Source organism: Neomonachus schauinslandi, chromosome 6 (assembly GCF_002201575.2).
Source record: "Neomonachus schauinslandi chromosome 6, ASM220157v2, whole genome shotgun sequence".
Taxonomy (NCBI): Eukaryota; Metazoa; Chordata; class Mammalia; order Carnivora; family Phocidae; genus Neomonachus; species Neomonachus schauinslandi.
Genome location: NC_058408.1, coordinates 36,719,959 through 36,737,222, shown reverse-complemented (window position 1 = coordinate 36,737,222; position 17,264 = coordinate 36,719,959). Strand labels below are relative to the sequence as shown.

The 17,264-nt window shown below is 42.3% G+C and overlaps 1 protein-coding gene across 1 annotated transcript; it reads left to right on the top strand.

Moving 5' to 3' along the window:
- Positions 1 to 243: 243 nt before the first annotated feature.
- Positions 244 to 7,467, top strand: SLC30A1 (solute carrier family 30 member 1). The gene is made up of 3 exons (XM_021682749.2): positions 244 to 261; positions 314 to 995; positions 2,651 to 7,467. The coding sequence occupies exons 2-3, from the start codon at positions 374 to 376 to the stop codon at positions 3,550 to 3,552; spliced, it is 1,524 nt and encodes a 507-aa protein (XP_021538424.1). The 5' UTR covers positions 244 to 261; positions 314 to 373; the 3' UTR covers positions 3,553 to 7,467.
- Positions 7,468 to 17,264: the final 9,797 nt, after the last annotated feature.

The following is a 17,264-nucleotide window of genomic DNA, read 5'->3' as shown; positions in this document are numbered from 1 at the left end:
GCGCCCCGCCGCCGCCGCCGCCGCCGCCTCGACCGCCTCGGCCGCCTCGGCCTCTGCCGCCCAGCTGTGGGTGTGGGGACTGCTGGGGCTGAGCCGGGCCTCCGCGCCGGCTCTGAGCACCGACGCCTGAGGAGCTGCGCGCTGCCGGCCCGCCGGGGACGCCCGCAGGCGCGGGGGCTCGGCGGCTTGACCCCGGGCTCGTCCCCGTCCGGCCGCGGAGGCCACGCAGAGGTTTCCCGAGCGGCCCGGTCGGGCGGCGAGAGCCCCGCGCCGCCCTCCCGCCTCCGCCGCCGGGTCGCCGGCCGCCGGCGACTCGCCGCCACCGCCAGTGTAGCCGCGGGGCCGCGCTTGGCGGGCCCCCTGAGCCGCAGCCATGGGGTGCTGGGGTCGGAACCGGGGCCGGCTGGTGTGCATGCTGATGCTGACCTTCATGTTCATGGTGCTGGAGGTGGTGGTGAGCCGGGTGACCTCGTCGCTGGCGATGCTCTCCGACTCCTTTCACATGCTGTCGGACGTGCTGGCGCTGGTGGTGGCACTGGTGGCTGAGCGCTTCGCCCGGCGGACCCACGCCACCCAGAAGAACACGTTCGGCTGGATCCGGGCCGAAGTGATGGGGGCTCTGGTGAACGCCATCTTCCTGACCGGCCTCTGCTTCGCCATCCTGCTGGAGGCCATCGAGCGCTTCATCGAGCCGCACGAGATGCAGCAGCCGCTCGTGGTCCTCGGGGTCGGCGTGGCCGGGCTGCTGGTCAACGTGATGGGGCTCTGCCTCTTCCACCATCACAGCGGCTTCGGCAACGACTCCGGCCACGGCCACTCGCACGGGGGTCACGGTCACGGCCACGGTCTCCCCAAGGGGGTCCGCGGCAAGAGCAACCGCGCCGGGGACAGCGACGACAACGTGACCCCGGGCGAGCAGAGGCCCGACCAGGAGGAGACCAACACCCTGGTGTCCAATAGCAGCAACTCCAACGGGCTGAAACTGGACCGGCCAGGTGAGGAGAGAGTGGCCACCGCAGGTGGTTGGGTCAGGGGAAGCCCGGACCCTAGCCTGGCCCTGGGCGGGATGGCCCGCACGCCCCCTGGTGCCCGCGCCGCCGCCGCCTCTAGCCCTCCAGATCCCGCACCCGCGGGGCACACGAGGAAATAGGACCCCTTTCGGCCGGGTGCTAGGACCCGGGGCGCGCGGCTGGAGGTGGCAGTGGGGACTGTGGTTTGGAGAGTGGGCAGAGGGTCGGGAGGGGGCCGTCAGCCCGCTGCAGTCCACAGCCGCCCTGGGCCGCTCTTACGAGTGGTGCTTTCAAGAGACTGTCTGATTTCGGTTTTCACAGAATCTTAAGTGCCTCCTAAGTAAATTTCTTGGCCGCCACCCCTTGGGAAACGGAGAGAATCCCCAATTCATCCTTAGTTGTTGGCCATTTGAAACCTTGCCCTGCCCAAGTAGTTCTTGTGCCCTTTAAACAAGTTTCTCAATATTATATTCAGAGCCGTCTAGCCATTGACCCTCCTGAGCTCAAAACCCTGGTTAGAGGTTTCTTTTAAGAATGGCAGTGTGTATTTCAGTTAATTATCTAAAGTCTGAGCCTAATCTTGCAAATCCTAGATTTAGGACCAGTTTGGTAGTGTTTAACATTTCACTTAGGACTTTCCAAAATCATTACTAAAATAAAAGTGATGGTAACTTACTCATCTTATTTTTTACTGGATGCTTTTCATTCTAAATGTAATTGCTCTTGAAGGCAATTTGGAAAATGTTGAAAGAAAAGAGCCGGGAAAAGGAATCAACCAGAGCCCAACTACCCAGGCTCTAATGACGTTAACAATTTGGTGTATTTCCTTCCAATATTTTTTTCATTTACATTTATTTGCTTAGTGGTATGATACTACATAGACAACTTGTTCTTTTTTGAAGATGCAGGATATCATGTTAATGAAATTGAGCTTGTACACTGAAAAGGTTTAATAAACAATTGAATTTCCCCTCACTCCCACTCTGCAAGGTGTTATTCCAAAGAAAATTAAGCTGTTCTGGTGTGTATACAGTAATTCCTTTAAAAGATGGGTACATTTGGTTTAAGAACTGGTAGAGTAGATGGAGACCATTTATTTCAACTTTTCCTGAAGTTTATGATTGTTGATGGGTTTATATTTGATCTGTCAGTTTCTAAACCCTCTCCACCAAGAGATTCTGTGGTTTCTATTCATGATAAAAGTTTGAGTGAGCCACACCACCTTCAGGACAAAGAGTGACTGGAGCTGTGGGTCAAATCAGGCATTTGTAGTAGACTTCTCCATAGCTGCATTTAGTTTGTGGGAGATAGCATTCAATTTTATGTTTTCTTTTTGTATATGCCAAAAAGCATAGTGGAATGTTCACAGCACCCCCACCCCCTCACAGAAAAGATGAACTTTTTTTTGGAGGTGGGGAGGTAGGAGGGTGGTTAGAATAGGGAGGCAATAATCTTCCTAATGACTTGATTTAGCCCTGGCCGTTATGCCCTGGCTTTAGTTTATACTAAACTGCCCTGGGCACATTTTAAAATTACGTTCCATGAAAAATGTTCACCTCTTTCACTAAAATGGAATTAGATGAAGATGTTTGTATGAACACTTTAATGTATTTGATACAGCATTTTTTCTTTCTTTGTAGATCCAGAAAAGTCCAGAAATGATGCGGTGGAAGTACAAGTGAATGGGAATCTTATCAGAGAACCTGACCATGTGGAATTGGAAGATGATGATAAGGCTGGACAACTTAACATGCGTGGAGTTTTTCTGCATGTCTTTGGAGATGCTTTGGGTTCAGTGATTGTAGTAGTAAATGCCTTGGTCTTTTACTTTTCTTGGAAGGGTTGTCCTGAAGGGGAGTTTTGTGTGAATCCATGTACCCCTGACCCCTGCAAAGCATTTATAGAAATAGTTAATAGTACTCATGCAACAGTTTATGAGGCCGGTCCTTGCTGGGTGCTATATTTAGATCCAACTCTTTGCATTGTAATGGTTTGTATACTTCTTTACACAACTTACCCATTACTTAAGGAATCTGCTCTTATTCTTCTACAAACTGTTCCTAAACAAATTGATATCAAAAATTTGATAAAAGAACTTCGAGATGTTGAAGGAGTTGAGGAAGTTCATGAATTACATGTTTGGCAACTTGCTGGAAGCAGAATCATTGCCACTGCTCACATAAAATGTGAAGACCCGACATCATACATGCAGGTGGCCAAAATCATTAAAGACGTTTTTCATAATCACGGAATTCACGCTACTACCATTCAGCCTGAATTTGCTAGTGTAGGCTCTAAATCAAGTGTAGTCCCATGTGAACTTGCCTGCAGAACTCAGTGTGCTTTGAAGCAATGTTGTGGGACACGGCCACAAGCCCCTTCTGGAAAGGATGCAGAAAAGGCCCCAACAGTTAGCATTTCTTGTCTAGAACTTAGTGACAATCTAGAGAAGAAGCCCAGGAGGACTAAAGTTGAAAGCATCCCTGCTGTTGTGATAGAGATTAAAAAAATGCCAAACAAACAACCTGAATCATCTTTGTGAGTCTTGAGAAAGATGTGATATTTGACTTTTGCTTTAAACTGCAAGAGGAAAAAGACTCCATTGAAATTCTAAGTTTGCCAAGTAGTGTAATTGAAGTCCTTGTCTGGTCACACAGTTTAATTCTATTTTTGTAAGAACATAATGGGACTGCTTAACAGAGTTCTATATTACAACTTTGTGATTATTAGTGCAGAGTACAGCTATGCTGTAACAATTTTGGAAAGCCAGTTTTAACACTATGTTACATTTTTGTTTAAAGTAAGTATAAACCTTATATAACATAATGACATTTGATTTCCAGTTTTTCCATGGTAAAAAATTAATTAGGGGGATAAATAAATTACAATTGTTACTGGAATTTCTCTGCTTTTCTTTCCCCCCAGTGTTACACTTTGTTTTTTAGAATTATAATCACTAAACTTGAAAAATCATCAACAGGTTTGCTTCCTTTGACGTTTTAGGTAATATTTACTCGCCCTCTGAAATCATTACATAGCATGTTTTTCAGAATGACTCATGGATATTATTAGGAGAAGTTCCTTTTTTTTCTTTACATGGGGTATTTGTAATACTAAAGATCAGTTACTATCCTGGATTCTATATTGCTGAGTATTATTCTAAATAAACAGTTGAGATAATTAACAAGTTGAACTACAGTTTACATATAATAGGGCATACAGAGAGTAATAGCAGAGGAGAAGGTTTACCAAATTAAATATTTAGATTGTTGTAAGTTAATATTCAGACCACATTTTTAAATTATTGGGAGAATTTTAACTCATGTTTTCTTTTACCAAAGTTAGTCTAAAATGTGGACATATTCACCAGCATTACTTTCTCTGAAAGATTGGCATTAGGAACATTGAGCTGAAAGTTTACTTATGAAATATATACGGTAAATATTTTTAAGGACATTAAAGCTAATCTGATAGTTACATGTTAAATGCAAGCTTATTCGTGTAATCTTTCAAATTGTAGATACTTAAGCAAAAATTAGAGTCATTTCATGGTGACCAATCGTGAATGGATTCAAATGGAGATTTTTCCGAGTACAACCAGCAGTTCTTGTGCTTTGCCCAGAGCCATTGACTTAGGAGAAAAAGGAAATCTAATGGTTAATGCAGTTTGGATATTAAATTCTTAAAAAACAAAGTTAAGGAAAATTAGTAATTAAGATTCTGTAGGTCATCCTGTCTTGACATTGCTCAGATCTTGCAATAGTGGCTTATTTTGTAAGCTGCCACAGTATCTACACAGGAAATTGTTTTTGGCTATTTCATTGTTGCTATGGGTTTCGAATCCATACACAAGTATTATTTAAGGATATTTAAGTTATATTTTTCTTGACAGAGAGGGGTTATGCTTTGTGAAGAAACTAGATTTTTGTCCTCATAAGGATGAATATTAATATCAGTTATCATGTATAGCTCTATTTTTCTAGAAATAAGGTATCCTGACTACTTCAGTAACTTTTATAGCTGACTACTTTTGGGATGGCTCTCTTTTGGGATTTGAAATAATTCATTGTTTAATGGGTCTTAAGATGAAAGTGTTGGCATTGGACAGTTAACTTTTTAAAGGGATCTTTTGTGGTAGATGGTGTGTTTTTTTTTCTAGTATAAGCCTGTTGCTGGCAATGGGCCTATTTAAGAACAGCTGATTTTTCCAATGAGAATGAGGTAATTTTAGGAACACAGTTTGTAAGTTCACATTTGCTATAATGGGCCAAAACCATAACCCACCAATTTGCAATACATCTTGATCTTTTAATACTCTTATCTGATAATTGTGTAATTCAATTCCTAAACTGGAAGTTACTTTGAATTTTGCAAAAAAAATTTTTTAAACATGAAATTCGGGAATCTCATCATATGGGTAAAGGAGAGAGCTTCAAACTGTACTGTATCACGTACATTCCTGATTCAACACTTAAAACTACAAACCATTTTATTAAGATCTTAAAACAATTTATGTTACAGAAACATTTTGGTAATGACACATATAATAGGATAAATGGTAAAATACATTCAGTGGGGTTTTCTTGACAAATGCTTTATTGGGTCTTTCTTAAAGGTTGTATAATGTATAAAACATCAGCTAAATGAGGATTTTTTTTTTTTTAATGGTGTATAAGCATGGGACAAGGGCTTTTTTTTTTTTCCAGAAGTGCTTTGAAGGTAACAGCCTTTAGATTTCAGTTATTTCACTTTTCATAATTTTTAAATCGCTTATATGTAACAAAGTGGTACCATAGAATTCTTTTTTCAAAGGACTTTGTCATAATAGCAAAATCCGTGGGCACTGACTCACCTTTTGAGTTTTAGCAGAGAATTATTTATTTCTTGACAATGCACTTTCTAACCCATTTTTAGCATTATCTTTTAAAAAATGCTTTTATATTTAAATATTGTGGGATTTAAGTGTCATTTCCAAAATAGCTTATTCCTTCCTGAAAGAAAATGAGGGAAATACCCTGAATTTTTAGGAGACTTAAACCCAATATTTAAATATGCTGTTTTTTAGCAATGCATCAATTTTAGGAGGTGCATCTCTCCTGCTGGCTCTTTTATATTTGAGCAAGATCAGTGTATTTAGAATATGTGTTTAGAAACTTGTCTGTTGTCTCAGTTTAGTGAAAAGGAGGTGCTGCATGTGCCTGAAATAAAACAACTCCAATTTTTCCAAGCCAAATGCCGCCTTAGTGAGGAGAGATTTCCTTCTCTGTTGCCACCTTTCAGCTTCTGTGATTGTTTAATAAGAGTTTTTTGAAGGGCATCTGCATTGTGAAAATACGGACTAGAACCTTAAAAAAAGTCAAAAAAGGGCAAAAACTTTGGTGTATGAATTTTAGCATTTTAGAAAACAATGTTTGAATAACTAAGGTATGTAATTTGAATAGGAAAAGTTTCCATCAAGAGCACCTTGGAAAAATCTCAGTAGGTAGAAGACTATGTTAACATGTTTGTATGCTGTTAACATGCTCGGTTAATTTTGAATTTTTGCAAGTTTTGAGGGAAAAGGGCCTATGGAACCTAATGTGAAGTATTTAGTAGGCTAACTGGTATTAAGTTGAAGATTCTTTTACTGTGTATAAGCAGATATCATTTGAATGATACAAATGTCATTTACCTGCTGTCTTAAGATGTTCACACATATACAAATAGGGAGAATAATTCTACAATATAGAAATATTTATTTTAATAAATAGTTTCAGTTAAGGCATCAAACAGTGTTAAAACTCTTGGGAAGGTGGAGGTTTTTTGGTTGCTTTTTAAATGGAAAACTGTCAAATGCAGTGTTTGGCCATCTGAAACGGGAATTGTAATAGCACTATTTTGATGTAGCTCTACAGATACTATGTGGCAATGCTATTTTGTTTTACTAACAAGCTCTGGAATATTTAGCAGTCATTTTCACTGGCACAAGAGCCTTTTGTATGTCATTCAGTTTAAACTTTTAAACCAAAAATTTTGTGGTCCAGCGTCTTTGGCAAAAAGATGCTGAAGGGAATGTAACATACAATTATTATGTGGCTATATATAAAAAGACACAAATTGCCGTGTTATGGTCCTGCCTTGAAACAGCACAATGAAGTGTATCAATGTATTCTGTGATTCTTTATGAAACTTCCATGTTGTGTTGTTTTGTGTCGACCATAGCCTGTCTTTTGGGCCAGATATGGCACAGTTAAATGCAACTATCATCTCATTAAATGCAGATGCAGATAAAATGTCCTTTAGTGCTGCAACATTTTACCTAACTTTTTGTATGTTTTATGACCGTGCGTTGTTTTCCAAAGCTGTTCCTACCTCACCATGAGGCTTTATGGATTGTTATGTATTATAAATGTTCTTTATGAGACAGACTACTGTGTTTCTTCTCATTTATTAAAAGTTAAGTAGAAAAATAAACTAATTTTAATATCTGCTTCATTGTTTTGTGCATGTGGCCTCCCCTCCTATACTAGGTTGGGTTATGTAGACTTCGGGTGTTTTAAAGGGAAATTGCAGCTTAAGTGTTGCTAGGTGTACGAGATGACCAGGTTATAGGATAGTATTGTGAAAGGAAAAAGATGGGCAAAAATTGCAATAGAAATAGAAAGGGTAACACAGCAAAGCCTCACTAACATGAAATAATCAATGGCTGTGAAATTTTTTTGTTACAAACATTAACATTACATTATGTAATTACAGGTTAACCTGCTTCTTTTGGTTCTTGCTATTTGTGAGCATAGTTACTAACAAGGATTATTAAATACTTTACAATTTCCTTAAAGAACTTGTGCTTCTGGCTAGGAGATAAGCAGGTAAAAACTGCATAAGAAAAAATCACTTGGCAGTAAATGGCAATAGATAAATACATAATACTCTAAAGAAGGGATGAAGATCTTTGGAAGGATTCATGTAGGTTAAAATTGAAAGGAGGGATGGGGGCTGAGAGGCAAAGGGACATAGAATGGAGGATTGAGGATCAAGACGGTAGAACCTTGTTAAAGAGAAGGTTGAAGGGTGCTTGGGTGGCTCAGTGAGTTAAGCATCTGCCTTCGGCTCAGGTCATGATCCCTGGGGCCCTGGGATCCAGTCCCGCGTCGGGCTCCCCACTCAGTGGGAACCCTGCTTCTCCCTCTCCCTCTGCCTGCAACACCCCTTGCTTGTGCTCTCGCCTTGTGTCAAGTGAATAAATAAAATCTTTAAAGAAAAAAAGGTTGAAGTGCCATGTGCCATGTCACCCGGTTTGAATTTGGTTTTATAGGAATGGAGGAAGCCTTCAGTATTTGGATAAATGAGAAAGTGGAAAAGGATACAGGATAGATTTGGAATGGCAGACAAAGTGAGAAGAGGAAGACAAATCCATTTACTAGGTGTTCAGTGCTAAGAAAATGAACTAGTTCTCAAATACACGTGCCCACATCTACATATACCACATTTCAGTTGATTCCAAATACATCCTTTTTTTATACTTTTAACATTTCTGAAATCAGAATGCATAGATAGAATCAGTAGTGTCTTACAACTGTTGGCCAACTTATTTTCTTATTTGGATGTGTCTTACGGTTAAGGATTCAGAAAAGAATTCTCAGGCAATACGGTCTTTCAAGAAGTATTTGCCAACATTCCCTAGAATATAATTTCATGTACTATGCATCGCACATCTGGATGAAAGCTGTTGCTTTTGAATTAGACGAAAATAGAAAGTCGGGGACAACATTGTTTTTTTTGAAGAATTTCATAGACATTTCTGTGTCTTCAGAATTGACCATTTTTGCTCCCCCACTGTAGGCTCTATAGCCTTTCTTTTTTTTAATCAAGGAATTCATGGCACTTTGTTGCATTTGGTTATTTACAAACTTGTTTCACTTTGTTACAAACTTTTAGATCAAACTGTGAGGTCGGAGTGTCTGTATTTCCTCAGGATTTCGCACAGGGACTGGCACACTCTAGGACTTCAAAGGTGTTTGAATGAATATTGAGGATGGTGGGACTGGAAGAAGAACTATTCGTAGCTAAAATACACTGAGCACTGAAGATACAGTAATAATACTATTAATAGCTATAATATTCTGAGCCCTTACAAAAATATACTAAGGGACACACCCTTCCACTGAATTCTTACAAATCATTAGGCATATTTCATTATTCCCATTTTACAGACCTATTCAGTATCTGACCCAAAGTCATCTAGCTAGTACATGATGGAACTGGAATTCTGCAAAGGGGTCCACCAAGTAGCTTGCTTTCCCATCACTTCAAATCATCAACAACCAACTTAAGTAGATTCAAAATTAAGAGTATTTTTCATCCGAGCAGCAACAGAATTTTCATCCGAGCAGCAACAGAAAGGCAAAAGAAATGAGGAAAATAGATTTTAAAGCCTTTGCTATTTATTTTAAAAAATCATGGTAGTCACCATATGAAGAATCAGAACTTTTCTGAGTTATTAGACTTTCTTACATTATGGTTTAATGTCATTTTTGTTTTGAATTACATGAGGGACAGCAATAACAGTCTTTTTTAGAATTCAGGGCCTCTCCCGGCTTTAATCTAGCCTCGTGGACGACTGTTAATCGTTACAAACTGGTAGTATTTTCACCTAAGCTACCATATAGCCTTGTCTCAGGTATTAGCTGCTTCTGCTAGAACGCAAAAACTAGAGCTTACATTTCCTTTAATGCTGAAAACAGTGGGTCTTTTGGGGTATGAGTAGCAGAGGTGATTGAATGAAGTCAGTGTGGATGAGGAGACACAGGCAGAGGACCATCTGCTTTTCAACAGGGGTGCCGTTAGCATTTGGGTGAGATGATTTATCCGAGTCCAGGAGTGTCCCATGCACTGAGTTTAGAGACCCTGGCCTCCTTCCACACAAATGCCGGTAGTTCCGCCCCCCACCCCATCAAGACACCCTGTTTTAAATGTCCCCAGGGGAGGCAGAATGGCCCATGGGAAACCATAAAAGCTAACCAGTGAGAACTCCCTCCTCCAGCCTCTCCTGCACAATCCAAATGCTACATCTAGTCTCCTCCATTTACATAGACTGGTACCAGAGAGGCTTCCTGTTTTGTTCAAACCTCAGTTTCAGGAACCATGCTTCCCTGCTGCATAGTCACACAGAAAGTAAAGTCTAAAGGTGTGATTTCTAAGACTTACAACCATTGATAGGACCAGGTAGACAGGAACTCCTCTGATAGGTTGAGAAGATTGTTCTGCCCCAGAAAGCAATGCAAATGCGGCCATCTGATTTGGTCATGGAACCCTTGGCTATCTCTTTTGAAGTATAAAGTAAAAATGCGTTTCTGGCAACATAAAAGGGGTTAAAACCAGTGCCTTTTGTTAAAGTGCAAATTAGAATATTCAAATAGAAATTGAGAATGATTTCCCCCATTTTCTTTTCCTAATGGTGACAATGACTAGGACAATGTTGGACAAAACTTATCAGGACTTTTTATAGCCGGAACCAAGAGTGACCTTCCATGACACCTGCCCTGGGCTCTTGCATCAAGATTCCTCTGGAAGGTGATAGTGATGCAGCAGTGTTTATTGATAAAGCCGTTGGGTGTTGAGTTTCTACACATTATTCAAAGTCAATGAGCTGAAAAAATTAGGTAGCATATTATGGTAGAATAATGATCCTCTAAAAATGTTCATGTCCTAATCCCCAGAAGCTGTGAATCTGTGACCTTACATGGCGAAAGGACTTTGCAAGTATAATTCAGTTAGGAATCTTGAGATGGGGAGATTATCTTGGATAATCTGCATGGACCAAATATAATCATAAGAGTCCTTAAAGGAGGAGGCAGGAGGGTCAGAGTTAAAAGATAAGATGACAGAAATATGGATGGTAGAAGTAGTGTTGCGGTTAGAGAAACTGGAAGATGCTCCACTGCAGGCTTTGAAAATGGAGGGAGAGGCCGCTAGCTGAGGAAAGCTGCTGGCGTCAAGCTGCTGGAAAAGGCAAAGAAACAGATTCTCCCCTAGATCATCTGGAAGGAGTACACCTCTGCTGATGCCTGTACCTATTCCATAAGACCCATTTTGGACTTAGGGCCTCCAGAACTATAAGGTAATACATTTTTTTTTAACCACTAAGTTGTGGTAACTTGTTACAGCAATGAAAAATGAATATACATACATCACTGTGTAACTATAATGTATACACTAAATTTGTGATTTATTATTTTGCTCTCATTGGAGTTAAATTACAGACTAACTTGTAAATAAAATTTTATGAGAAAAGGGCTAGACACTGTAAATGGTGATGTAGCTTTTTGTTGTATGCTTATATAGTAACTGCCATTGGATAAGTCTGTGAATGAAATGTTGATCCGCAGTGTTAACGTGAGAAGGAGATGTTCAGGTTGAATAGGACATACAATGCTGTTTTCTTTATGTATATATGTCGTCTGAGTTTGTATGTTGAGACACCAAGCTCTAGGGATAAATAATTCCTTAAGGGAACTGGTGGGAGTCCAGACTTGCTTGTGTGTTACCATGAGACCCAATCTGAGCAAAAGGAGAGCCCATGGGCAGTGAAATAACGTGGTATGAATTGGAGATGTCATCCCGAGGCATTCAGCACAGCAGCCAACCCCCTTTCTGCTCCTTACATTTCCTCCTTTTGTCCCACTTGGTCTCTCCTCTCTATTCTCTCTATCCTGCTCTTCCTCAGCCCAACCCCTTATTAGGCATATGACCTTGGCAGGTTGGATACCCCGTGGAGTTTCAGTTTTCATAGCTGTGAGATGGGACAGTGCATCCTTTATGGGGTCCTTGTGAGGATTACATGGGACAAAAACTGAAATGTATCTAGCACATTCCGTGTTCTGGCACTGTGCGAATTGTTTAGCCCATGTAATCCTTATAATCACTCCAGGAACGAAATGTTATTATTGTCCCCACTTACTTTTTTTTAAGATTTATTTATTTTGAGAGAGAGAGAGAGAGAGAGCAGGGAGAGGAACAGAGGGAGAGGGAGAGAGAATCCCCAAGCAGACTCCCCGCTCAGTGTGGAGCCCGACTCAGGGGTCGATCCCAGGACCCCAAAATCCTGACCTGACCTGAAGTCAAGAGTCGGACACTTAACTGACTGCGTCACCCAGGTGCCCACTACCTCCACTTTAAATATGAGGAAACAGGGTGAGAGAATTGAGTGATTTCCATAAACCTGGTGAGTAGGAGAACCAGGACTAAACTCAGCTCTGTCTAGGCCATGTCTGTGCTCTTGGCCATGACATCAGCTCCACGGAGAGTCAGCCCAGTCTCTCACCTCCGGGGAGAGTATGCAGTATGAGAAGCACTTAGCTCTGCAGTCAGACGCCCTGGCTTCAGATCCCAGACTCCAGAGCTAAACTTTCTGCCTTCGTTTCCTCATCTGCAAAATGAGGATAAGAATAGTATTTCTCTTAGAGGGTTAAGATTAAATGAATCAATATAAGTAAAGCACTTTGAACAGTGCCTGCTCCTTATTAAGTGCTCAGGAAATATTAGCCAGTTATTTTATTCTCTTCCTATTTCTTACTTTCTCCCTTCTTTCCATACTTCTCTTCCCCTTCCCCCAAACCCAATTTGTGGCACTTAAAGCCTTGCTTAATCCCTTTCTTAACTCTTGGACTTACACCAGTTCTCTTCAGTGATACCACATTTCTGTCTTTCAAAGTCATTGGACATTTTCCCCCTTGGGTGACTTCTGTAACAAACACCATCTCAGGAGACAGGAGTATCTGGAGGACAAACAGATGATTACCTAGTGATCTGTTCTATGACTGCTCTGGGGGAAGGAGGGAAGGAGGGAAAATGATTCAGCCTCAAAACAAGAAAGACAATTCCAAGGATCGCCTAGGCCGTGGGAGGAGCGGGTGTGAGCTGCTTCCATGGACTCCGGTGTTTGGTGCAGGCTGTCTGCTCTCTCACTGCGGAGCCTGGTGGCGATTTCTGCTCGGGGCAGAGCTTGGGCCCAATAGTTCTGGGATCTTTCTAGCTGAGATGTGGGGATTTTCTGAGAAGTCCTTGTGAGGGGCAGTGGTATGGCACAGTGAAAAGAGTCCAGGGTGATTTTCCACTGCCCTGGCCCTATCCCCTGTAATTCCAGAGAGACACATCCAAAGGAGGTAATGACATTCACTTCCGCTCTCCTCCTCTTCCCCTTCCTTCTCCTCCCCATCCCCTCCCCCCTCCTCCTCTTTCTTCTTTTTAAATCAATGGGTAATATAATTTTCACTTTTTTCCCCCTAACGGGACTCTTTGAGAACCTCTGAGTGTGCAGGCAGTGAGCATGCGGGGTAGGTCTGGTGAGCAAACTCCTGAGCCAGCAGCTCAGGCATTTTTACTGAACACCACGGGGGCTGTGGGCGCTTGAGCTGCTTTAGAGTTTTTAGCTGTGTTTTCCCGCTCTTCATTATCACTCAGCGGCAAGTCACATAAGGAACACCTATTTGAAATAGAAGTTAATGAACAGCAAACAAACAAACAAACAAAACCAATGATTTTGCAGATTTGCTTCAATATCTGCTTCCCTGGATCACTCTGCCGTGGTTGTTTGGTAACTCTTATTTTATAGAGCATCAGAGTGTCTACCCTCTTCCAAAATCCACGGTACAAAAGAGAAAAGATGGTGCTGGTTCCATCCCATGGGGTTTCTCATTTATTGAAAGTCAAGACTGCTCTTGCCCACAGTGTGGGTTTTGTGGAGAAGGGCTTGCAAAGAGCAACCTGAAACTTCTCTTACCTCATCGTTTAAAGCACAACACTCGCATTTTGTATGTATTAAAAAAAAAAAAAAGCTAAATTTGTGAAGTGTGTAAATTAGGTTTTGTTAGGTTTTGAAAGCACTTTTTGTCTATTTTTGATGCCGGAGCAACATAGTAATATTTCAACTTGTACTTTAAAACTATATACGTGTATACGTAAAGACATGTGTCTACAAATATTTTTTCTTGCTTAAATAAATAAAAGTCGGTCAAACGACTTACACCACTTGTGAAATGGCAAAAAGTTGAAATGCGAGATCACATTGAAAGGAGACTTATAGAACAATTTTAGTGATATATTGATTTAAAGTAAAAATATTGTTTCCTGTAAATCACTTACTCTACGCAAAAGTGACAAAGTACCAGGGCCCGGTGCCAAATAAGATGCTGGTGGTTGTGGGGGTGAGATTATGTGCACTTGAATGTGAAAGGCTGCAGCAAGTCACCAGGCTGGGAAGGGCAGAGGTGTGGGTTGTCCTGGGTTCTTGGCTGTCCCGGTTCTTTTTTAGGGGCAGGAGCAGTGCTCAGAGACATTGGTCGGGAACAACTCTGCTGAGGGCTCGGGCCACAGGGGAAGTTAAGGGACAGTGTAGGCACCTATGGTCCATCAGGGCCCAGCTCTGTATGGACACAGACCCACTGTACATCGGGTGTGGTGGTTCGCGCGTGGGTCCCAGAGACACACAGATGGGGGCTGGAGTCCTGTGACTTGTCCCTTTCCTCTTTATCACCCTGGGCGCATCACTTTGGTCTGTTTGGGGATAACAGCAGTATATACTGTGTGGGATTGTTGTGAGGATTGAAGGAATAATGCATGTACAGTTCTTGGCACAGGGCCTGGTATTAAATAAATGCTCAGGAAACTATTATTGGGCCTCACTGCAGTCCCAGGAGGCAAACGTTCTCCCTTGACCAACCACAAAGTGAGGTTTAGTGAAACTAAGTTTTAATCTAGATTATTTTTTAAAAGATTTTATTATTTATTTGGGGGGGTTGCAGAGGGAGAAGGAGAAAGAATCCCAAGCAGACTCGGCTCTCGCTGAGCCAGATGAGGGGCTCCATCCCACCACCCCGAGATCATGACCTGAGCTGAAACCAAGAGTCCGGTGCTTAACCGACTGGGCCACCCAGGCGCCCCTAGGTTAATTATTAAACTAGATTAAGTATTCATCTAGGGTAGGCCTACGTTCACATCAGGGCCTCCAAAGCTCTTGATCTTCACCTGAATGCCACACTTAAACCTTGTGGGGGTTTTCTAGGACTTCACCGTTCTCCTCTGAAACGCAGACTGATTTATTCATTCAACAAATACTTACGGAGCGCCCCTCATGCAGCAGTGAGCGCTGGCGCTGTAGCCGAAATCCCTGCCCTTGGGAAGTTTACAGTCTAGTAGAGATAAGATAAAGAAGTGCAATGTATATTAGATTAGCTAGTGATGGACTCTAAGGAGAAAAAAGAAAGCCGGGAAGAGCGCTCGGAGAGTTTGGGTGTGTTTGTGTGCCTGTCGGACGGAGGGAGGGTTGCCGTCAATATTTTATTTTATTTTTTTAATATTTTTATTTATTTATTTGACAGAGACAGCGAGAGAGGGAACACAAGCAGGGGGAGTGGGAGAGGGAGAAGCAGGCCTCCCACTGAGCAGGGAGCGGGATGCGGGGCTTGATCCCAGGACCCTGGGATCATGACCAGAGCTGAAGGCAGACGTTTAACGACTGAGCCACCCAGGCGCCCTGGCCATCGATATTTTAGAAATTCATCTTTAGAAATTTTTAGAAATTTAGAAATTTAGAAATTCAAATTTAGAAATTCAGAAAACCTGAAAGAATGAAAGAGATATTTGAGTAGAGAGCTAAAGGGGATGCAGAAGCCAACCCCTGGTGTTTCTGGGGAGAGACTTCCAGGCAGAGGGAATACAAGGGTAAGGCCCTGAGGTGGGAGCTGGTCAGCTCCTAGAGGCCAGAAGTGGATGCCCTTGGGGAAAGATCTGTGCTCCTAGAAAGAATTTATTACTTATTTGATCAGGCTGAGAATCAGCTTTCTTCCTCCAAAGCAGGTTTTTCTAACACTTGGACTTCCCTTTAACAAGCTGCCACCCCTTGGTTGGGTCACCAAAGCCTGGGGTTGAAGCAAGGGGAGGAACAGCGTTGGCTTAGTGGCGGTCTGATTTGTTGTGTAATAGCGGGGACTTCCTAGATGACTCAGCAGGGTTCTGTGCTTGAAAGTCAACCCAGCAGATGAGGAGCTCCAGCCCCAAGACTGCCCAGGTCCAGAGGATCCCCTGCAGGGCAAAGGAAGGGACTCTTTCTCTGAGCCTGATCTTGATGTCATTTAGCTGCCTGAACTCCTGGAGCTTTGCGCAAATGCTTTATCCCTGAAACAGAGATCTTCCCCCTTAATTTTGCCTCACTGGAAAAAAAAAAGAGCCTGCTGAATGCGGTGGGTGAGAACATGGACTTTGGAACGGGAGAATTGGTTTAAGTGCTGGCTGTGGCAATTACGAGTTCTGTAGCCTTGAGCAAGTGATTGACCTGAAAAATGAGGCTGTTCTTGCTTAAGTCTTAGGAGAGTTCAAGTGCAGTGATGTAGGAAGTGTGCCTAGCACAGTGCTAGCAATTAGTAGAACCTCATTGGATGATCACCATGATTATTCTTACCCTCTTGAGCATTCCCATGCTAGCAAAACGGCCACCCCACTACTCTGTCCAGTTCCTAATCCTTACCCAAATATTGATAAAATTGTGGCCCCTGTATGTCCAGAATCACAACGGAAAATGGGTGGCAGGTTCTCCATATGCAAAGTAAATGTGCCTTGGAGGAACTAAGGTGGGAGTAGGGGTGAAGCCATATCAGACTAGCTGGTTAAATTCAATCAACTTTTTAAAAATTAATTTATTTTTTTTTTATGTAGTGTTCCATGATTCATTGTTTGCGTATAACAACCAGTGCTCTATTCAATACATACCCTCTTTAATACCCATCACCAGGCTAACCCATCCCCCACCACCCGCCCACCCCACCCCCCACCTAGAACCCTCAGTTTGTTTCTCAGAGTTGACAGTCTCTCATGGTTCGTCTTCCCCTTGATTCCCTGCCCCTTCTATAGAAGGGGTGGGTGTTTTTTTGCCATTTGACCTTAGAATGTGTTATTCTCCTTGTGCCATTCCTTAGGCTCTTCATTTACAGACGGATTCTGGTGAATAGAAACCTGTTTTGAATGTAGCAAGAGAGATCACTACTTAAAAAAAAAAATCTACATTGTGTGTGTTTTAAGAATATAGATTAACTATCTCCTAAGGGTTCAGGTTGCTAATTTTGTGTTTGCAGAATCGTTTGCTATTCATCAAATATTTCTGTGGATATCTGCGGAGTTACAGATCCAAAGGCTTTGCACTAGAGTTTTATTTTCCCCATATATACAGGGTTTGTAGGGGATGGAGGGATGGTCATTAGCCTGGGATTTAACTTGTCTTGG